General features: G+C 34.6%; 1 protein-coding gene across 1 annotated transcript in view; it reads right to left on the reverse strand.

Moving 5' to 3' along the window:
- LOC129217813 (muscle M-line assembly protein unc-89-like) overlaps window positions 1-24,798 on the reverse strand; it is a 161,798-nt gene that overhangs the window by 46,174 nt on the left and 90,826 nt on the right. The window contains exons 27-31 of the mRNA XM_054852152.1: window positions 13,524-13,696; window positions 10,135-10,270; window positions 5,678-5,853; window positions 3,238-3,355; window positions 599-774 (exon numbers count right to left, since the gene is read on the reverse strand). Coding sequence (XP_054708127.1) covers window positions 599-774; window positions 3,238-3,355; window positions 5,678-5,853; window positions 10,135-10,270; window positions 13,524-13,696 — 779 coding nt within the window. The remainder of the gene's footprint in view (window positions 1-598; window positions 775-3,237; window positions 3,356-5,677; window positions 5,854-10,134; window positions 10,271-13,523; window positions 13,697-24,798) is intronic.

Genomic DNA, 24,798 nt, shown 5'->3' on the forward strand with positions numbered 1-24,798 from the left:
CCAAAAAATCAACAAGAGTCGTCGTTTTACGACTGAGGAAACTTTAGAAGAAACAACAGTGAGTTGGATCTCGCGCGGGCGATCAGAAGAATGTTTCCTTCACCATGATAACTCTCCCGTACACACAGCCTTCACTATTAACCGCTACTTGGCCTCTCAGGGGTGGCTAGTCGTTCAATGACCCCCCGTATTCACCAGCCCTAGCCGCCTGTAATCTTTATCTGTCCCCGAGGATGAAAAAAATCTGAAAGTGAAGTGTTTTGATGATGTAGAGGCTATAAAAACTGCTTCGCAACGGGCACTGGACATGGTCAAAGTTAAAGAGTTCCAGGGGAGCTTCTAACAGATGAAAAAAGAATTAACAAGTGTATTATATCTAAGGGAGATCACTTTAAAGGAGACTAGAAAAATTTTGTGAATAAACTAATAAATAAATATTTTAGAACAAAAATCCGGTTAATTTTGGGTCCCCCCTCGTATAAAATAAATGATTTTTTTTTGTTTGTTTAACGAACGCTAGCAATAGCGAGGAAGAAAGGCGAACTATACTTTCAAATATTGAAATAGAGAAAGGGTTGTGAGTCATCAAATGTCTTACGTATGACTTCGACGGGTGCCGAGGTGCGGGTTTCTCCTCCGAGGTTGGAGACGAGCAGCGTGTATTTCCCCGCGTCTTCGGGCAACACCTGCGAGATCTCGAGGCTCACCGTGCCGTCCGGATCTTCGCTCATCTTGATCCTCTCACTCGGCAGGATGGGTTGGCCGTCTCGCAACCTGCAGGGACAGAAACAGCAAGATACAGTCGCGCGATAATTGACTTAATCGGAAACAAACTTTTATGATACCAACCTGGTAAAAAAAAAACCAGAAACGTTCCTGGAAAATAATGGTCAATTAATGTGTTTAACCCCTTCAGACCTGGTGTCCAGTATACCGGACATACACTTTAAATAGCTGCTAATCATTTAATAATTGATCAAATTACTTGATTTTTTTTGTAGTTGACTCTTCACATTCTGCTTATTATAATCTGTGAAATAATTTTTCGTTTTGGGATTGACAACACTGACATATAAGGATTGAGAGGTAGAGAGTGGCTCATTTTCCAACCATGGATTCTCGTCTGAAAAGCGAGCTTTTTTTCCTGATTTTTTTTAACAATATATAATCTTTAACTAATTGTTTCAAACGCTTATATTATTTTTTATAACTGTTTGAAGAACATTTTGTGATGAAGTTTGTTTAGTATTTTATCGTTTTTTTATATGAAATATTAATTTCAAAAATGTAAGTCCGAAATATTGGACGTGCCATAACTCTTTTAATTTTTCTCCTACAAACTTGAAATTTTGTCTATAAGATATGCTTTACCGTAGTACACTGTGTACCAAATATAAACATTTTTGGTCAAGTATTTCATATTTCCGACTGAAGGGGTTAAGGGAGGGAAATGTGGGAGATCGACCTAAAATACCCTTTCTAAACGCACTGAAATTGTTATCGAAGTGCCCATTTAAACTACATGATTATATCGCAGATGAAGCTCATGGAAACAAACGGGTGTAAGTGGCAAAATTAAAAATTTGAGATACTTAGTACAAGTGGAAGGAGAAATGGTATTGTCATATGTCTTGGGGTAAGGGATTATAAAATTGGGAAAAAATCAGAAACGTTCCTTGAAAATAATGGACAGTGAATGTGCCTTATTTGTACCGGTAGCATATTTGGCAAAAATAGGAAAGTTTCCCTCTAAAAGTCAGCAATTTTCCTGGAGCTCTTAATGAAGAGCCCAGAAACTTTCTCGACAGAAGCCTGTCACATTTTTGAAATAAAGCAAGAATCATCCAAGAAAACTTTTAAATGTTCTTAACATTTGGCACCATCCTGCCTTTTGTTCCACCATCCTTTGGCACCATCCTTCTTAACGCTTGGCACCATCCTGATGTAACAGGAAAGCTCTTAAAGCATTTAGCAAATACGGCCAAACCTGATGCAGAATTGCAAGCAAATACTGCACACCTTGCAATTTTTGCAAAACTACAGTATCTAGAGAGTGCATTTCGCCCTCACTTGGGGTTCTGTCGATCTGGACAGGACATTGGTACTGATAGCTAAGGATATTTTTCACAACAGAGAGAAGATTGAATTCATTAAACTTGTGGCAGTTTAGGAAACTTTCTCGCAAACATACTTGATTCTCACAGGAAACTGCTGGAAAACCGTGAAATTACGAAACGTTGTTTGGAAAAAATCTGTGACGTTTCAGATTTTTTTTGTAGAGAGAATTAGTTAAACTTTCAGGTAAGAAATTTTTCATTTCTTGACTTATAGTGTTTTGTTTATTTGTTTTCGTAAGCTAAATTCATTCTTTCCTGTTAACTTCCATTAAGTGCTAATCATTTCATCGGCATAACGCTCTCATGTTTTAAAAAATGTTTCACGTGCTTATTAAGAATTTTAGGTTTGAAAGTTTTAAAGCTGAATTTTCAAAATACGCGAAAAATTTGTAATTAACAAACTGTAAGTTTAAAAAAAAGAAAAAAAAATCAATGCGTAATTTTTGATACCTTAATAATGAAATGGGCATTTGACCTCTCTCGGCATATTAATTGATAAAGTCTCAGCAACCAATCAACTCGTGGGAAAAGTAAAGCACGCAAGCACATACACTCTACTTCTAAAATCTTGACTTTTCCAGTTTATAAATAGTTCAAAGAATTAATAGAAGAATTTCTTTTTTCGGGCTCATGAACTAAATCGAAATTTTCCGGACAATGGTGGAAAACATTGGTGGAACGGTGGCGTCTCTAAAACTTTTTTTAAAAATTTGCGCTACACTATTGGATTTTAACTTTACTGAGTTAATGATCTCCAAAAATGCGGAGTAAGAGCTCAAAAATCGCGGGATCGATTGCCACCGTATAGACTTCCCCTTCCTATTCGAAAGTTCACCGCTTTCACTTTCGTGAAATAAGTCAATCCACACGCTAAAAAAATCTTTTTCACTCGATCTTTAATTTTTAACTCTGAAAAGCGAGGGTGCAATATCCATTTACTTTTGAAAATGAAGAGGCAGTTGCCCCCTTGCCTCCTTGTACGAGCCGCCCATGTTTTATTTCTTCTCAATGGTTGCAACGACTTCACACGGATGTTTCCTGACCTTTGTGCAACAGGGGCTGCCAAACGGACTTCGTTCAACAAGGATCCCATTTTAATTAGTGTTATTAGGGATCTTACCATTGAATTTCTGGTTTTGGTTCTCCGTCTATTTTGGCGGTCAACTTTCCTGGTTGACCCTGCTCGAAGGACGCTGGCTGCAGACTCTCCTTAATTTCTGGAAGACGGAATCCAGTTCCTGTAACAAATAATTATGTAATTAGAGAAAACATAGTTCTTCATTTTAAGAATTGAATCATACATTTGGTGCACCTGCCTCTTGCACTTCCAGAACAAAATCAACGGTGAAGAAACAATCATACCATAACATAAATCTGACCTGTTAGCGCCCTAATGTTATTAATAGGATCTGCCAGCCTTTACAATGCCGCCAGGCTAGGTCCCCCTCCCCCCCCCATCGGATGCCTACTACTTAAAACATCCAACTCTTCAAACGTTGAAAGGTAGAAAGTGAAACATTCGACAATATTGTGCTCCAATTTAGTTGAATACCTTCGAAGTTTCCAGTGTTAAACTTCTGGGAGGAATGCAGTTTCTTTCTGATGTCATTGTACACTTTTCGTGTAAGTGAGTCAAAGTGTTATTTAATGTGGTAGAAGTGTCATTTAATGTATGAACTTCAATACATTCTGCTAGCAGTTGCGCAAAAAAATTAAACTAGAATGTGTAAAATGATTCCGTAAAATACATCTATCAATGCATTTAAAAATTTAACATTAAAAAGTTTTGCAAACAAGCATTTCAGAAAACTTATTTCAAAGTATAGTTGTACTTACTTTTATTTTCCTACTATGCACGATACGTTTCAGTTTTCTACATTTTTACTCTTTTATTAAACCCTTTAAAATTTATTTCACTTATTCAGATATTTTAAAGGGTATTATTATCCAGCGTTTGAAATTTTGTATGGAGCATATAGTTCGATATTTTTTTTCCCCCTTTCTTCTCCTTTTTTTTTCTTTTTCTTTGAGATTATTACACCTTAAAAATAGGAGGGAAAAGTAGCAATTCCCTGTTATTATGGGTGCGTAAATTTTGATTTTGCATAAATCAACCTTTCTTCTTTGACATAATGCATACTTTCTTCAGTTCGATAAAATGTGATCTGATATGGCTGATATATCTTATTTCAGTGCATTAGAAATCACCTATTACAAAATCTATTATACAGATGAAAAGTTGATGTCGGACATGACCTTTCTTACATTTGAATAACTAAATTGTTCACCTTTCTGCATTTTCGTCTTGTGTTGTACTTTGGCTTCATTGTACAAACTTGCTTATTTGGTTTACGCTGAAAATAAGGCGCAACAAAAAACGTCAAATTCAGGCATTGCCGTATTGCTTGTATGGAATCCAAAACGCGTTTCTTGAAGTATCTCAAAACCTCATTTCTGCAGATACTGCGCCGCACAGCAGTTTACCTCCCTCCAAGTAACTTCCACAAGTGAGGTTGGTTGAAGAACGAGGTTCATTGTACTTAACCAACGACTTTAAGTTGACTGGAAGAGCTTTATTTATAAGTAGTGGTACCCGCACGGCTTTGCCCGTAGTTGAAAATTAAAAGGTCATTTGGTTCGCCTGTATATTTACAAATAATGGATGACGAAACATTTCATGAAAATCGACCGCACGGTCTACGCGCTATGCACGTCACAGACATCCAGACAGATAGACAAGAGATCCAGATATCCAGACAGATTTTCAGCTTATTATTAGTAACTAGTGGTACTCGCACGGCATTGCCCGTAATAGAAAAATTAAAAGATCTTTTGGTTCGCCTGTATATTTACAAATAATGCATGGTGAATTTTCTCGCCTGTACGCATGTTACGGTTCCACGTTATGATAATTTCGTAATTCACTCGTCCATCTTATGATGTTTTTGTTCTTGAAATCGGAATAGAAAAAGAACAACATCGAATTTTCGAAAAATCGCTTCGATGTGCACACCCCCATGCTGCAAACTAACTTTGTGCCAAATTTCATTAAAATCGGCCGAGCGGTCTAGGCGCTACGCGCGTTACAGAGATCCAGACATCTTACAGACATCCTCCGGACAGAGAGACTTTCAACTCTATTATTAGTAAAGAAGACATCGTTTCTAACGTATCGCATGAGTTCCTACTCAAATCAGTTGGGCATGCTTAGTTGGTAAAAACTAAGGCCCCTATATATACGAGCCGACGCATCAGCTTAAGATCAGCCTTTTTGGATCGGAGCGCGTGTTTGAGTGGGTGTCTTTTCTGGCGAGTTATCGCGTTGGTGATTGTTCACTGTAAGCAATTATTAGCGGCACGTGAATTGTTTATAAAACAAAATATTATTTTCTGCAAATTTGGCGAAATCCGAAACTTTGCTGTGGTAACCCAAGCAGTGCAACAATGAAAAATCCGATCCAAAATGGCTAAACTTTAGCTGATGCGTCGGCCTATCTATATAGCGGCTCTAGTAAAAACCGCCGCTGCAAAAGAAATATGCTACAATTTCGTAATCTTACCAACTACGGCTACCATTGCTGTGCTCCTGGTCTTGCCGTGCTCGTTCGACGCCACGACAACGTATTTGCCGGCATCCTGCAGCATGGCCCCCTCCACTATGAGCGCGATGTGACCATTGGGCTGCTCTAAGAGCTGGATACGGTCGCTGGGACTGACGTCGTCACCATCTTTCATCCTGAGGAATTAGGTAAAAAAAAATATTAAATGAAAACAAAAAACCCCGACTGCGTAAAAACCAAAAAAACTAAAAAGAAAAATGTATAAGCCCAGTAGTTTAGAATGTTATCAAGTACTACTGAATAATTACACCGTTGAAATAGTTTTATAACCGTACACAGATAAGACAAATCATAAATTGAAAAGCAGAATAGAAGGATCAACAGTTGAGGCCCATTCCTTTCTGATTCAAAGAAACCCGTAGAATTTGAATGGGCGAGTAAAAAGAGAGTATCTAAAAAAGTCCTCGGTAATACTGGTCTACAAACAAGATTGATTGAGAACGGATTGTTTGAAGATCTTAGCTCTAAATAGAGTTTTAATTTCAGTTCGTAGCCCTTTTTTGTATTCTTGCTACCTGTCATGGTTCACCAAAATCAGAGTCTGACAAATCTAGGACTACATGGCTTCTTAATTTTCCTGTATTGCTGTGTAAAAAATTTCTGGTTACTCCGAAAAGTAGTTGGTCGGGTGCCATTTTTTTTCATGGTTCTTGAGTATCAGTTTTTGTAAGTGTCTGATCGTAATGGATATGGACAAAAGGAAAAGGTCTTACATAAAACTTTTTTTTTTTTCACGCGGTGGTTTCAGTTATTTTCCCCCCAAAGTTTCTGCAAACTATTTTTCACCACGAGTTTCCAAAATGTAAGGATTTCCAACTGCATTACAAGATATCTACACTGTAAAAAAAAAATCATCCTAAAACGTTTCTGAATATACGGGGCCGCTGCAGATCATGAAATTTGCAAAAACGTTTCTGATTATTTATAATAGTAAGTTATCGCCCCTAAGCCAGGGCTAAGGCAGAACTATTTGCAATATATCAGACAGCCCGGTTATCACAGCTAGAGACTGCAGTTTCGTTCTTATTAGAACTCTTCAGTCTTGCATAGTGAATAACCGAGCTGGAGGCAGATGTCAACTCATTGAAGCTGAGAGTGCCTACAAACTGGTAGATAGAGCGAATCCATTTCACCAGCGAGCAGTCAGCAGCATGGTGTGGTTCGCCTCGTGAATTGAAGGCAAAGCTTGGGTATTTATAACAGTAAGTTACCGCCCCTAAGCCAGGGCTAAGGCAGAACTGTTTGCAATATACCAGACAGCCCGGTTATCACAGCTGGAGACTGCAGTTTCGTTCTTATTAAAACTCTTCAGTCTAGCTTAGTGAATAATCGAGCAGGAGGCAGATGTCAACTCATTGTAGCTGAGAGTGTCTACAAACTGGTACATAAAGCGAATCCATCTCACCAGCGAACAGTCCGCAGCATGGTGTGGTTCGACTCGTGAATTGAAGGCAAAGCTTGGGTATTTATAACAGTAAGTTACCGTCCCTAAGCCAGGGCTAAGGCAGAACTATTTGCAATATACCAGACAGCCCGGTTACCGCAGCTGGAGACTGCAGTTTCGTTCTTATTAAAACTCTTCAGTCTAGCTTAGTGAATAATCGAGCAGGAGGCAGATGTCAACTCATTGTAGCTGAGAGTGCCTACAAACTGGTACATAAAGCGAATCCATCTCACCAGCGAACAGTCCGCAGCATGGTGTGGTTCAACTCGTGAATTGAAGGCAAAGCTTGGGTATTTATAACAGTAAGTTACCGCCCCTAAGCCAGGGCTAAGGCAGAACTATCTGCAATATACTCGCTGGTGAGAAGGATTCGCTCTATCTACCAGTTTGTTGGCACTCTCAGCTTCAATGAGTTGACATCTGCCTCCGGCTCGGTTATTCACTGCACTGTAAAAAAATTCCGAAACGTTTCTGAGTATATCCATGCAACTTTTCGGGATTTCAGTGGTTTTTATCCACTTCCTGGAAATATCAAGTATCAAAAAGTTTCCTGAATTGCTACGTGCAGATACCTCTCTGTTGTAAAAAATATTTTTAGCTCCCAGTTTAAAGGTTAATTGAGAGTATTTATAAGGTGTATCGACTTCAGTAAAACTACGATTTGTCCATGCTGATTAACTCCCAAAGGGAGAGAATAAGTGTGGATTACTTAGTTTTGCAAGAATTGCAATCAAGTGAGATGCTTGATACGTACTTGCAATTCTGGCTTAGCTTTGGCCATGCTTGCAATACTGCTTTTGGAAATGTCTTGATAAATCAGCAAGGTGCCAAGCTGTTATATTATTCCTCCTAAAGCTTACTCAAGTTGCAGAGACACGACTGGCTTTAAACGGGAAGATTTCATGATTTTTCAGGAAGGTTACTGAATTTTAGCGGGAACCGTTCCTGGTTTCTTCGAGATATGTTACTGGTAGAAATTGGGCACATCAACTGGGCACCAGGAACGTTTCTGAATCGTTTTTACAGTGTATGCTAGACTGAAGAGTTCAAATAAAAACGAAACTGCAGTCTCTAGCTGTGATAACCGGGCTGTATGGTATATTGCAAATGTTTCTGAGTATTTCAGAATCCGCTTTCTGTAACCTCCGAAAACGTCTTCGTGTATTTCGGAAACTTCTTTCCGCAAATTCCAAAAATAAGTAGATTGGAAACCTTCTTCTGTTCTCTTTCCAAATATTTTGGAAATCGTTTTTTACATTATTCAGAAACTTTTTGGAGCATTTTAGAAAAATTCTCATTTTTTTTTTTGATATTTACATGCACCGTAGCTTCCCCATAGATTTAGAAATGCTTCAGAAATTTTCTCACCGTATCTTGCGATCTATTCGTTTTTGTTCCGTTTAGCCAAATATTAGTACAAAAGACAATTACAAAAAATACTAATCAATAAAGAAGAAAATTTTCTTAATGTCTGTTAAATGCAAATATAAGTATCAAAATGCATAAAAAGTGCTCAGATGACACACTAATTAACTTCCCGAGTTGTTTTGTTATGAAAAGCTCGAGAGATATTGTGTAAAGTGTTTTTGACACAGAGGTTCCTCGTATTCCCCCCCCCCCAAAAAAAAACTCTTTATTTTATAAAGGTTTCTGAAATTTTTTACAGTGTATGTGCAGGATCTTTTTCAAACAAAATGTAAAAAGTGTGAGGAAAAAGAAAGGCACACATTATTATGCGTTTGAAGCGTGCTTAATTTGGAGCGGTTGTTAGAACTTTTTAAAACTCCGTAGGCTACAACTTTCATCACAAGCAACGCTTTATTGTGTTTGAGTGCAAAAAATGCAAATGAATATAAATTCGCTTTTTAGCTTCTCTATTGATTTCAATGAATGTAAAATTATTGAGAACATAATCACATAATTTTCATTGGTATAAGCCTTTTCTTTACAAATGAACTGCATTTCTGTTTCTTGTGAGCTCTGTTCTTAAAAACGCCCGGAGTTTCTAACAGCGTTTCAGTTCTTGATTTATAATTTGTATTGGAGCGTATGCTGTGAGAAACCCGAGTCCGGTTACGGAATTCTGCTAAACGAATTCGAATGGGGTATTACAATGTTTAGCTGAAAAATATACGAGGTGCCATTGACCCTGAAATACTGCAGGAACGTAACTACTCTTTGGCATATTACGAAGTCATTTTGAATTATGCTTTTGCTTACTGTCTTCACCTTTATGACGATCAAAGGAGGATAAATAACAAAAAAAAAAAAAAAACAATTTGACGATTTCTAAATTAATATTGTTACGGATCCGGTGCGACTTCCAACTTTCTTGAAAGGACGACACAGTTCTTGAGAAAAACACAGGAGCTTTATTTACACTGTGTACAGGAAAGATCGTCAACAATTGCTAAATTAATCATCAGCAATTAAGCAAATAACAATCGACACCGTAAACTCAACGGTTACACACGTATTTACATCCAAATACGCAAACCAACACAGCGAAATGCCTCGCAATAAACAGAGCTAATACACTCTCAGTACAACTTCTCAACCGAGACTGACTTTTTATGCCGCGGAAGCTATTTATAAATCCTTGAAAAGTTTCCACAATGTTCCATTGAGAAGTTTCGATAACATTCTACAAAAAAAAATCTCGTACTTTCTTTTTATTCATTCACAAATTTTATCAATGAAAAAATAGGGGGACCGTATACTTCAATCGAATGTCAGGGGGTTGTATATTCATTACAAGAAACTATTTACAGGTTACGTTACTACAATAATTTTAGATGAAAGATAATTTAGTAAACGCCAAATTTAGCTAGATTACGACAAATTAATCATAAAAATAATTACTAGTTACAGAATTTGTAACAATATTATTCCAACTCATTTCACAGTTGGTTTCGAAGTTTAAAACATAAATAAAATAAACATGTTTACTTACCATTTGATAGCACATCCAGAATGTGGCGGTAACTGTGCCCTTAGTTGAATTGTTTCGCCTTCACCGACTTTCAATGGCTCGAGACCTTTCAAGAAATCAGGCTTGTTACCCGATAACCCTGGCATCGACGGAACCACTAAAACAAAGGAAAAAATCTACCAACTTTTCACAAATTAGGCACGTTTTTAATAGAATAGGTTTTTTTCGGGGTGAAAGAAACTGCTTCGTAGGATTAAACGATCAAAATATCTTGACTCCTGTTACTAAAGTAAAATTGCCTCAAAACTCAAGCTCTGAAGTTAATGGTTCATACTTCATATTGTGGAAAGGGCACACTGTAAAAAATTCAAGAAGAATTTCTGGTAATTGTTACTGTAAAATGGCGGACTTATCGCTGATTTTTACGGTAATTTATACCGGAGAAATAAGCGATCCCAGCTCCAATTTGTTGCTGTGGCCTACCGAGGAAACCGTAAAATTTTACAGTAACATTTGATTTTTACGGTAATAGTTACTGGCAACACGGATGCCAGTAACAATTACCGTAAATTATCCGGAAAATTTTTAACAGTGTAGTCAAAAGTAAAGTTGACGTTTGGAAAAAATAATGCTCTTCATTTATTTGAAATTCACGTGACACAATATTATTTCTTATATCAGGATCGATATTCGTAAAAATATGATTTCTTTAACGCCGGCAAGAAGTGTCCATTATTATCGTCGCGCACATACATAGTTTTGTGTTTGTTTATGTAAAGTAATAAACAAAAACTACCCCCTTCCTCCCACCACGAACGCCAAGTATTTCTAACATTCAAACCGTAAATGTATTTTTAACTGTATCCATAACACATTAATTACTATTTATTCAGTTACATTGAAACGGAGAAATCCTTTTAGGTCTTGAATGAGTTTTCTAAAATGAAGAAGACTTCTTTGCTGGTAATAACACCGGAATGCAATTTCCAGTTATGCGTTTAAACTGTTTAGGATCCTTAACCTTCAAAATGTTCGATTTTCTGGAAAAAAATATATGTTATGGCTAATTTAATTCTGAACAATTTGATACCTTATTTATTACCATACGCAAAAAACTTTTCAAGTTATCGAAAAAATGCGTATACTTTCCCCATTGAGATTTATGTTAACAGCAGCTGTATAAGCCTCTTTTTCTCAGGTTGCGTTTTCTCAGGTTTCTCGTTTTGCGCGCATGATATTTCAGAAAGTTTTTAATATACAGTAGAACCTCTCAATAAGGGACACTAAGGGGACCAGACATTTTGTCCCTTAAATAGAGGTGTCCCTTATTCGGAGGTGGATGAATTGATGCATGCTGTGTACATAGTTGTATAATCTCACACTTAAGATTAAATACTGAAAATGTCTCATTATGTTAAAAATATTCATAATTATTCAAATTTCTAAGTTTATATTTTATTAATTAAAATTTAATAAAAATAATTGTAATTGCAAAGTTTTGTAGCATTCAGAAATAATTTTAAAATAATTCATACCATGTATTTGCTTTATGTTATGTATTTTACAATGTAATACTATGTAAATCACAATTAATGTTCACATTTTTAAAGTTTTATATACAAAGCTAATTAGTTGCTGTGCACTCTTCGTCGGCCCTGAACCTACTTCAATAAATTGTTGAGAGGACAAATTATGCATGTTAATTTCAGCAAGTTTTTTTTACAATACATAACTGGTTTCCTTCACATGTGTGTGTGTCAAACTTACCTCAATTTTTAGAGGAAAAGTGAAACTTAAATTCCAGTAAATTCACTATTTCTTATGTGCTTGTACATTATTTCTTGCTTTTTCCCGTGACTGTCCCTTAAACAGAGTGTCCCTTAATTAGAGGTAAATACATGGAAGTCCTTATTCAAAGGGACTGGGGCCAGAAAAAATGTCCCTTAAATAGAAGTGTCCCTTATTCGGAGGCGTCCCTTAAGGGAGGTTCTACTGTATTTCCGTAAAACTTTTTGTACATGCTTGTCTGGTTTAGTTTTATGATCTGAACCTAAATTTTTTTATTTTTTAAAAATTATTTAATTTATTTTTGAAATTTTATAAGTTAATATCAAAATTTTCGAAATTTTGTGGGAAAATTTATTTTTTATTTTAATATTAACTTTTTTTTAAGTTAAAATTTAGGTTCAGATCATAAAAACAAACCAGACAAACATGCATGAAAGGTTTTGCGGAAATACATAAGAAACTTTCTATGATATCATGCGCGCAAAACAAGAAACCGGCACTTGGAAAAAAAAAAAAGAGGCTTAAACAACTGCTGTAAACATAAATCTCTATGGGGAAAGTTAACGCATTTTTACGATAACTTGAAAAGTTTTTTGCGTATGGTAATAAATAAGGTATGAAATTGTTCAGAATTAAATTATGCATAACATATATTTTTTCCAGAAAATTGACAATTTTAAGGTTAAGGGTCCTTAGACCCCTTAAACTAAACGTTAGCTCTAAGCACAATTGAAAAAAATTCAATTGTATGGGCAACTTATTTTAATTGAATGCACACTCATTGTATGCGCACCACGGGCGCGCATACAGTGTGACGACAATTCGCAAGATCGCAAGAGACAAGATTGATGTCTCTTACGAGACGGCATTTATGGTGATGCATTGTTAAAAAAGTTCCTGAAATTTTACGGTGAAAGTTATTGGCATCCATGTTGCCAGTAACTATTACCGTAAAATCCTATTTTACTGTAAAATTTTACGGTAAAATAGAGTTAAAAAACTCAATATTCGAACTGCAGGTTCGATCTCGAGATCTTCGAAATGGCAGGCGGCTTTGCTGCCCACCACACGAGTTGGGACGCATCGAGTAAGGGAAATACGGTGTTATATGCTTTGCACTGTGAGTCACGTGTTGTCCGATTGGCGCTGCAATCGTTTATTTCCTTCAGTACAATTTGCTGTAAATTTTTTTTGTTCTGTAAACACTACATTTTACAGTATTATTTACTATTAAAGTTTCCTGAATTTAAACAATGTGGATCCATTCATGGCAAACCAACCACGGAGACAAATCCAATGTGTAGTAAAAAAGCTTCTGTGAGTTCCAGATGCATATGTACACTGTTAAAAATTCAGGAAGATTTTCGGGTAATTGTTACTGTAAAATGGCGGACTTACAGTATGGCTGATTTTTACGGTAATTTATACCGGAGAAAGAAACGATCCCAGCGCCAATTGGTTGCTGCGGCCTACCGAGGAAACCGTAAAATTTTACTGTAACATTTGATTTTTACGGTAATAGTTACTGGCAACATGGATGCCAGTAACAACTACCGTAAATTTTCCGGAAAAATTTTAACAGTGTAATGGAGAAATATTATGATGACAGAAAAGGATCTTACTGTTGACGAGGGCTTCGCTCTTGATTTCTGACGCGCCATCTGACACGTGGACGGTGTACTTGCCCCTGTCTTGCTGGGACATTTGGGGCAGTGTGAGCTGGAAGACGCCCTCAGCAAGGTCATTACTGATTTGTAACCGCTCAGAAGGAGGAATCTCTTTGCCATCTTTAGTCCTGAAAATTCATGAACACATTAATCTATTGGAAAGGGTTCAAAGGCGAGCTACAAGGCTAATAAATGGACTTTCTCACTTAGACTATGATTCCAGGCTTAGAAGGATAAAAATGTACAGTCTTGAGCAAAAAGCGACTGAGGGGTCATCATTCAGTTGTGTAAATTTATTAAAATGAAAGATGTTACGGGGCTAAAGTTCAGCACTGAAAACAGGACAAGAGGCCATTGTTTTAAGCTATTTAAATCTCAGGCTAACATGGATATTGGGAAAAATTATTATTATAGCAGGGTAGTGGAACCTTGGAACAGTTTACCGGAAGAGGTGGTAATGAGCAAGGGAGTAGATAGTTTTAAGAGGGCCATTGATCTTCACTGGGGATTGTAAATTGACTAGGACCAGTCTAGCTCGGCCCAGAGCCTGTTGCTGGTCGTCACTTTTGTATTTGTACTTGTATTTTAAAACCAAGTTATTTTGCTCAACATAAGTGTGCTAATCTGTCCAGTTCGAGAGAAAATGAATTATAAGGTTCGTATGGTCGATAACACCCTACCGGCAAAGAAATGGTACGCAGTCCTTCTTTTCCTCGCATTTGTTTACCGGCATTTTTATTTAGACGGCCGTACCAGCACATGGCCCTAACGTAAACGGAAAATATATTACAGCTTGGTTCAGCGTGTTTTCCTTTATACTTTTTATCACGGACAGTTTTACTTTCATTTAAATTTAGTTTTATTATGATTTTGCGGAATTGTGATTTTTATTTTACCTTTTTCTGAAGTTTAATATTTTATACAGTTTTGGAGGCTTTTTTTTTTTTTTTGACATTGCGCGGTTTATTGAAGAACATCACACTTTTGCGAACATACCGTCATGTTTTTAGTATTGTTATCTTGAACTGTAAGCAAAAACCTACCAAATAAAAATACAAATTATCCTTATGCTTGTAACACAAAAAGAAATATATTTGTGAAAAGTTTTAGGAGCTTAAATAAATCAGCAGAGGTGAGACGTAATGAAGATCATTTCACCAATAAAAAGGTAAGCCAGTAGTTTCATTTCAATGGAAAAAAAAAAAAAAAGCAATGCTTACAAACCGTTACAATGACGCCAATTCTTTTATCTTTTAAATTTGTGCTTTAAGTGCAGTTTGAAAAACTAGCATATTTTTTGTAGCAAATTTTATACACTAGGTTATTATTCTAACCAGATTTGTTCTCTTGTTGGAAAATTCTATTAGATCAATTAAAACCAAGTTCTTCAAACAGTAATTCGAATAGCAAAAGAAAGAGTATAACTATTACCTACTGAGGATTAGCAATTTGAGCTAACTTCTTACTTAATCAATTTAATTTTAGAGGATATTTGAAAATTAGAAACATTGAGAGAAAAAAATAATATTCAGTACAACATATGAGACAGATAATTAATTGCTTAAGTCTCAAATTTGAGGATTCATCCACGAGTGAGAACGACCGCAAAATATGCATTTTAAACTCTTCTCTTATTTAACTTTTTGAAAGCTTACATAAGCAGACACCGATTTCGATTATAAAAGAGCTGATGTGTGCATCACATGACTTCCTTTTACTCCAATTTAATGTCATTTTCTCATTATTGGCAGTTTTAATATGATTTAATAGTTTACTCTCTAAATATCACCAACAGTGGCCAAATCGAAATCAGATTTTAAAAAAAAAAAAAATCGCCAAATGTGTTGCCAAGTTGGCGGCAAAAATTGGCGACCGAAGGACTGGCGATATATTGCCAAGTGTCCGCCAAATTAAAACACCACGTGAGTTTGCATCGAAATTAACCATGATTTCCCCCCAAAAAGGGGCAAAAGACCCCCTTTGAAGCATACGAATGCAACCAAAAAGGAAGGTGCACAACTAAACCCCACTAGGAGTCTACGTACCAAATTTAAACTTTCTAGGACATACCGTTTTTGAGTTATGCGAGATACATACACACATACGCACATACATACACTGTCAAAAAAATCCGTCTTTTTACGCTACATTTTCCTTCATTTTTCGAGGAAAAATTATCCTTTTCCGGTGAAACGAAAACTTTCTGTAAAATGGGCGCGCGCATGCACAGTTGACATTTTTACCATTCTAAATTCTACGCTTGCCGTGCCGACTGCCCGCCAAAACCAAGACCTGACAACGGCCATGTGTAAAAGTGAATGAAGTTCTGTGACCTCAAGAAGTACCTTCAATATGAATAATCTAGTTATTGGGTGAGTACTTATTTTAGAGTTTGATTCCAAAAATATGTATTGTTCCTTTTTACTGGAAAGCAGTACGTAATATAGCTTGAAAGAAAAAATGTTAATTTCGCAGATGGGTAAACGCCGCCATATTTAAATTTGTATACAAAACAAAGCTTCCATTTATATTGAGCAGGAACATAACAGGGCTTATGCAAAGCCAACAAATTTACTTTTATTTGAGTTTACTGAAAAAGGTTAGAAATAAACCTTGGGACTTGTTTGGAAGTCAAATTGTGGTTGAGAGAACGATATTTCAATATTAATAGTATTTACGTAAATTGATTTTACAGTAGCGAGACAATGTTCATTTTGTAAACTTTCCATTAAGCCTTGAGAAAGGTTTTTGTTGAAAAATTTCAATTAAGCAGTGTAATTTCGTTTTAATACAAAGTTGCTTTTGTTGAAAATGATAATACAAATTCGTATGCTAGTCGAGTGATGTTCTTTTTAACCTGGACTATGAAACTTTAACTATATGAAAGAATAAATCTTCGTTTATATTACTTGAAATAATTAATAAATAAGTAGTTTGAACGAACCTTTTAAATTTCTCTATCGATGTAAAATATTTTGCTTGTGTTATGAAATTGAAAATATTCTGTTATCATAGAATTTGATTCTTATTTTCATTTTAAATTCACAGCTCCAGCTCTATAAATTTTGGGTCCCCCTGCTAAAAATCAGTCGGGCCCCTAAACGCCCACTAAGTTGCTCAGCCCGCCCCTCAAAGAGTGATTGTTTTATGTTTTTAACTGCTTCAATGTTTCTACTTAAATTTTGAATTCATTTATTTCAATGTTTTATTTATTATTATTGTTTAACAGTTTTTAACTTGTGTTTAAACGCTTCTGGGTAGTGGAGTTGATGTTGTGAGTTGTGATGAAATGTGTGGAGTTTTTATCCTGATTTTTAGAAACTCATTTTACTAATAAGTTATATCAGCAAGGAAACAAGTCTCAAGGCCGTAGCCAGGATATGTTTTCGGGGAGGGACATGGTCGGGGGCAAATGTGGTTCGAGACATGTAATACAGGAGAAAAATAGCTTTAAAAAAATATGTTTATTATGTTGTTTGCAAAAATTAAACTAAAATAAAATTAATTTGAATTCTGAAATTTTAAATTCAAATTATGTTTTTCGCAATCACGAGTTGCGATAGGACCCTACTCATTGGTTACTATCCCACTCACTTGTTTCTAGATACGGTTCCTGGCCCCCCAAGCCTGTCCCTCCTCTTAGACGGTTACGAGTGTATAATATGTGTAGGCTTGTGTGTGTGCATAGACCTGTGTGTATGCACGTTTGCGTGTGTGTGTCTAGGACATGGACGCCACCAATCAGGAGAAGCATCTACCGGGGGGCCAGTTACGTCTGCAGAGGACGGTGGGGTTGAAAACTGAACCACAACATCACGGACGGTGAAATGAAAATAATTAGCAATTTTGATTGCTCAATAAAAAAATATTATCAAATAATTATTTTAATTAACAACTTAGTTGATTAATGTCTAATAATTAATTTATATTACACCAGAATTATTCATCAGATAAAAATGATATTTTTGTATAAGATCTCTCACTGCCAGGCCACTATCTGATGACTGCCCAACTCAGCAAAATAAGACTTATACGGATGTAAACACATACGGTCTATAATGCATCATACAGTGTTTATTACATGTTCGCTATTACAAATGCTTGCAAGGGGCCTCTTAGAATAACTTTCGGGCAAAAAAATAAAAAGTCACAATTAAAAAGTAATCTACAATTGACACCTCAAAAAAAAAAAAAAAAGTGCTTAGAATAATGATTCAAATTTCTCAAAATAATGCTTTTTTTTAATGATTGTTACACATTTTTTTATATTCATTTCCATAAAAAATTATGTATTAAATTCATTAATGTAGATAACAAGTATTTAAAAGTTTGAAAGAGGGGGGGGGGGGAGAGAATACTTAAAATTGTTTTCTTGAAAACCCAAGTAGTTAACTAAAACTAGATTCTTAAACTTGTTAATTGAAATCTAATCAATTGCAAGAAGCAAGTTTATACAGACATAGTTGTTATTCGTAGAAATTAAAATAAATTAATAAAAAAAAAAATTTATTTGAATTCTGTCATCTTGAATTCAAATTATGTTTTTCGCAATCACGAGTGTGTGTTTGTATGTGTGTGTGTGTGGGGGGGGGGTATGTGTATGTGTGTAGGCATGTGTGTTTGTGTCTGTGTGCAGTCATGAGTGTGTGGGTAGTTGTGTGTATGAGTGTTTGTGTGCGTGGGGGCGGGGTATGTGTATGTGTGTGTAAGCATATGTGTTTGTCTGTGTGCAGGCATGAATGGCAGGTTGTGTGTATGTGTAGGTGTCTGTATGCATGCGTGTGTGTATGTGTTTGTGTGTAGGGGTATGTGTGTGTATGGTGGTGTTTTTGTATGTGTTTGTGTGTGCGTGTGTGTGTAGGATATGGACGCAACCTGGAGACGGTTTTCGCTAGAGGAGCAGCATCGTGAGGCCGGCCGACGCGACGGGTGGTGCTGTCAGAGGGTGGTGCTGCGCCGGTGGGAAAAATGATAGCACGCCAAAAACAGTCAAATGAAAGCAATAAGCAATCAAAAAAAACTTAAAGGATACAAATGCGTCAACTAGAAGGTAAAATTTTTTGCATCAAAAAACATAAATCCTTTACTTGTTAATTTATTAAAATCAACTAAAATCAAGCATTTAATCAAAAGTATTATTGGGTTAAAAATGAGTTTTGATCATGTAAATTTGTTACGTTTCTTATTGATGTTTTAAAAATGTCCTTTTCCCCTCTTTTAAAAGTCTGATTCGTAATAAGAGTCATTAACATTCTGTGATGGACCAAGTTGTAAAAAAATAAAGACTTCTTTGAAAAAAAAATTTAAAAAATCATCCAAAAAATAAATAGATCAGATATAGACATCTTTTATTTAGGTCAAATGCTTTGATTAAAAAAAAAAAAGACAAAATAGCTGCTTTGATCTCCCACTTCTTTGATGCTCCAGCCGCCTTACAGGCGGCTAATTAAAAATTATTTTCAGGCTGAGTAAGAGAGTATTTGAATAGATGAAAATGGTTAAGTGAGGATAAAAACGTATGGACATAATAAAAAGTATAGGACGAAAACATAATGGGGAAAATAAACTTAAGCAAAGGAAAGTTTTAGTGATTAATTTTTAAACGGCAGCATAGTTGGAATTCAGAATCTAAAAAAATATTTATCCAAGAATTTCGGGGGAGGATTTGTCCCGACGGCCCCCACCCTATCTACGGCCCTGTGTCTCATAACTTTACATTCTTTACATTGAGTCCGCCCCCCCCCCCCCCCCACCGCATTCCTTGCTTTTGTGCTTTAGTAATATGTGATGATTTTAAATTTTTCTCACATTTGTACCAAAATATTGCAAAAATATATTGAACTGTTAAAAGACTTGATCACAGTTTTTAATAATTTATTTTTTTGTTTTTATTTATTTGGTTTCTTGGGATGTGCCCCCCCCCCGTGTTGCCTCCCCCCCTTAACAAGCGAGGGTAGGCAAGGTAATTCAAGCGAGGGTGTTTAACTATAATATTTCTAGACTTGCTGAAAATGAATAGCTGATACAAATGTCTTTTTACCGTTTTGTGATTAAGGCTTTAACAAGAGAAACTTTCTGTTTTTTAAATTTTTCATGGAAGATAGAATTAATATAATTCTTGTTTCGGTGCGCTTTCGCAGCTGGAAGCCATCAACACTTAATATCTTTTCCTCAATAACAACTAAAGATTTTTCTTGTCATAGTAAAATTGCAGTTGGAAATCAAACAGGATATTAATCTGAAATGAATTCAGTCCAAATAAATTAAATTTCATTTAGCATTATTTTTGGTTTCAAAACTTGGTTTCAGAAATTTGCATGTAAAACGAATAATGCATATATGTAGGTGAAAGCTCAAATTAACGATAATTGTTTATGTAAACGAATGAAGTGATAATTGGAATAGAAATACTAATTATAAAGTTATATAGCATTTTAAATAAAAATCAAAATGTAGCTAAAACACTAAGAAAAGATCCATTTCAGCCAACAATTCCACTGTTATAAAATATTTACTATTTGTGTCGGTGATATTTTTTCAGAATGTTAAGGAAACATTTTTATGGGTTTAATATCCAGCCCCATTAGGCCATGTGTTGATTATTCCTTTTTGCATTGAAGTTCTTTGCTAGCTTTTTTTAATATTCAAATTTATGAAAAAGCCATGTAATGTAATGTTGAAACAACATCAACTGAATATATATAATTTTAGCATCATTATAGATTTTTAACCATGGACGCACTGAATACTCGATTTTAGTCTTACAACACATTGATATATTAACCTTACTGTAACTAATTCATTTAAGTATGAAACATTAACCAGAAAAATATAAGTTCATATTATCCTATCAAGTGTTCAAAAGTTGATTTAACTGCTCATTTTGTTTATAAAATAAGCTCCCGAAAACATATCTTCATTTCGTAAATAATAGAAAAGGTGATCAATAATATATGGAAGGAAACACTTAGTATGAATTAAATTTTGCAGCATTTTAATTTTTGAAGTTTTACAGTCATAGGAAATATTAAATAAAGATGTACCAAATACCGTTTTGGTAGAGTACAGAGTACTCCGCCAAGTACTAATTATGCTTTAAATGAACGAATGACATACATGTGATAAATTTTGAACTCATATTGAATAGCTATATAGACCTCCATGTAATAGTTTTCAAAACAAGTTCCAGCTGAAATTCGATTTTATTTAAAATATTATGTTTATGTCAAAAACTTAACAAAAAAGTTTTTTTTTAATTAAAAATAAATAAATAAATAAAAAATATGATTAATCAAGTTGGAATTAATATGAATCTATTATAGTTCTAATCATCCGCCAAACATGAATAATGTTTTTAAGCAATAAAACAATGTTAAAAACCAGGGTTTAAGCTGCGTTCAAAAGTTGTTTAGCATAAAAGCTAAAATTGAGGGGGAAATGTTAGCAAAATGCTAAAATGTTACATTCTCATATATTTATATATGCCTCAGTGTGTTTCATCTCCAGTTGAAAATAAAATTCATATTTCATCTGTGACATCTTTGAAGAAATAAATACAACAGCAAATTTTTTTAACATAAAATAAAAAAAGAAAACAGGATTGGTGTTTAGAACGTTGCAGTCTCCTCCTCCTAATAAAGCAGTTTTTGGGGAGCATAATGCTAGATAAGACTAATAGTTATTGAACTTAATTGTAGTTTAAGCATCTTAACTAAGATTTAAAAAAGATTAAGTTGATTATCGCCATACATGCTTCCTTTCCAGGATCATAGATTTCTTCTTCTTTTTTTTTTTTTTAATTAATTTATTTTTTATTTGAGCAAAAAAGCAAAAATGGATTGCTTTATTTTCGCAATTCAGATAGTGTTTTCGCATTATGCGAAAAATGCGACCGTAGCGGAAACCCTGTTAAAAACAGATGTTCAGGAGCACTCCTGACACATGTTTTGACGTTACAAAGAATGCTTTTTCAATTCATAAATTGTAAGCTTATGGATGTAGACATCCTTTTCTTTTTGTCATTACAAATACTTGTACTTTTTTATTAATTGAAAAATGTGTATTGAACAATATTTAATTTTTTACAACTACTTGGTATTGGCCGAGTCAGTAGCATACATAGCATCATCCCGAAGGGAGGGTGCACGCTCTAAAATAAAATAACACTATGTTAAAATTTTTAAAAATACATACGGAAGCGTGGGGGGGGGAGGCAAAGAAATCTATGTATTATACTGAGCTGAGTACCTCATCAAAATTTGGCCCAAGTATGAGTATTTGGTGAATTGACCAAGTACTTTGTACATCTCTATTAAAAACTCATAATTTTCTTGAAAAAACGAGTTATTTTTTAAACAATTTCATATTAAAATGAAACTATCAAAAACTATTTGTGCTAAAAAATTGCTTATTTACATATTAATTGATAATCTGTTTTAGATTTTCCCGATGTTGATGATGTGTAAAATTGTCCTCTTAACACCTTTCTCCGGACTTTTTGGTAAGTTCATATTATATTTATGTTGGAACCCAGCGTCAAAGTTGGACAATGTCTGAAAACAAATGCCCACAACATGAATGGATCATGAGTAAATGTGCCAATGGGGTTGCTTCTGAAATTTTAAAAGTATTTTTTTTCTATAAAAGCATGTTTAAAAATATAGGATTCGACCATTTTAAATACATAATTGCAAAGTTTAATATTTAAAAAATTATTTTAATGGTGTGCAGATTCAATTTTTTCTTTTTTTGCTTCTTTCTGCTCATGACATCACAAATGATGAAATGCTATTAGCGCAGAGTGTAATATTTAATTTGTATGTTCACTCACATTTGCTGGCGCTGATATGGTTGATGGCAAGCATAGAGAACAATATTCAATTGGCTTCTGAATTATCATAACCTGGAAACGTAGTAGACAGCAAGCGTCAGCACCATTAACTGGAGTACGCCCCAAAGTTGATCATTTGCGACGTCATAAGACAACGCCTTGTTTGAAAAATTGTACATTTAAAAAAATAATTGAAAATTATCCATTTAAAAAAAAAAGATTTTGCTTGCTCCATGTTATTATTTTTTTGCTCATTCTATCAACTTCAGTGGCGAAACGTAGTACTTTTGACTGATAGAAACAACCCTATTCTAAAATTTAATTTCGGAATTTGTGCATTTAAATTTCTTTAATTCGCAATCGGGCAAATTAGTAGTGACCCAAGTCCGACTTCATATTTAAAAGATAGGTGAAATACTCCTTACATCTCTAAGCCATATAGATGTCAGAAGAGTCATTTTTAACTCTAGGGTACTTAACCTATGAGTGGAATGAGTTAAAATTTAGCTTGAATAATGTTTATTGAATATTTACAGTTAGAAAAGAATTTCCAATAGTCCATAGTGAAAAAATATGTTCTAATGTGACCAGTGGCGAATTCAGGATTTAGTTCTGGGGGTGGCTGAGATCATTAAAAATGTATGTCTCCTTGACATCGCCAAAAGTTCATTGATGTAAACGAAGTCGTTTGAAAAAAAAATGTTTTTCAGGAGGTTTCAAGGGCTAATGAAATTTTCCGAGTCACAGTTGAAATTATCTAAAATTTGGTGTTTAGTGATAAAATTTTAAAATTTAAATGTCAGTAAAAAAATAAAATTTTAAAAAATAAAATTTTTTAGACATTATTTCTAAGCAATTTGAAGGCAAAACTAACAATTCTTGTTGATTATGAAAATTGTCCATGGCAAATGCAAGTCACTAAATGTAAGTAAGAAAAATCGTGGACTAATAGTTACAAAAAGGGAAAACGAAGATAAAATTCTGAGAATTGACACTAAGCGCATTAATTAAGGAGGTCTGAAATTTTTTTTCTGTTTTTCTTCTTTTTGAGTAAATAAATTTTTTTAAAAGGCAGGGAAAAATTTCCGAAATTCGACAGGAAATTTCGGAAAACAAGTATCTCTATTACTATAGCAAATTAGTGTATAAACCTGAGGGAAACGATTAAAATGATAAAGATAGGATGAATATAGGAAATTATATATTTTATTATTTTACCTCAAGATGCATACACAATAAAAAAAATTCTAATAGAAAAAAAAAAATTAGTTATAGTCCTGGAGCCGGCTGCAGCCTCATAGCCGCCCCCCTGGATTCGCCACTGAATGTGACCTAATTTTATTCTTCTGTGACCATAATTCATATGAGCTCAAAAAATAACTTCAAAAAATTTCGTCATTAGTTTTGTCAAAAGTGTTTCTGGGTTGTGCCACAACTTGTTATTTTTTTTAAATTTCAATTTTGATGTCACAAATAGTTGATACCTCTTACTTTTCGAGTCCTTAGAGATGATGTATTGCTTATTTTTCTCTTATCCACACTGATTTTCCTTTCCGCTATTGTCTGAATTATGAATACTTGGGTGTTTCCCCAATCTTCCAAGAGTAAAATTAGACTTAGATCAGAACTCATTTGCCGGATCAGGAATTTATCAAATTCAAATGCACCAATTCTGAAATAATGTAAAATTTCGGACTTGAAGCATAGTATTTGTCAATGATCCATTTGTGTTATGAGCAACTTTTTACTTTTTTGGACTTGAAATTGTCGGATTTAAGAATTGGGTTACAACATTGAATTCATTCAAATGCTAATGCATGTCACTCTGAACAAATACATACTTGAATTAAAATAAAATGTTTCATTTGGATCTTTGGTGAGCGCTTCTTGGGAAAACTTTATGGCTTAAAAAAAAATTTCATAAAAAGTTTTTACGAAAATTTAGTTTTCATTTTAGGCATAAAAATGCAGTCGATGTAAGAAATTAAAAACAAAAAAAATTATCTTTAACTCATTGCTTTGCTTATCAAGTTGCTTAAGGTTGATTATTTATACAGTACTGCTCCTTAAAGCGCGTAGTGTTGCAAGATTGTGTTAGGAAAAGTAGCGGATATTTTTTGCTGTGGCTGACAGTTAAAAATTTTATTGCTGGCTAGTCTTAGAGAGACTTAAAATTTTGGCCAAAATTGGAAAAGGTTTTTTCTGGATGACTCGAAGAATCTGCTTTGAGAACAAAAAGACTTTTGAAGACAATAAGATTGATCAAGAGAAAAAAAAAATTGAGCCCACAGCATACAAATTTAATGACATTTTAAAATGCAATAAAAAGCCTAAGCAGGCGAAACTAACTTCCTTTTTCAGAGTATCTTTTTAATTATTCTCTCTGTAAAAATATTTCTA

The sequence above is a fragment of the Uloborus diversus genome, chromosome 2, assembly GCF_026930045.1.
Source record: "Uloborus diversus isolate 005 chromosome 2, Udiv.v.3.1, whole genome shotgun sequence".
Classification (NCBI taxonomy): domain Eukaryota; kingdom Metazoa; phylum Arthropoda; class Arachnida; order Araneae; family Uloboridae; genus Uloborus; species Uloborus diversus.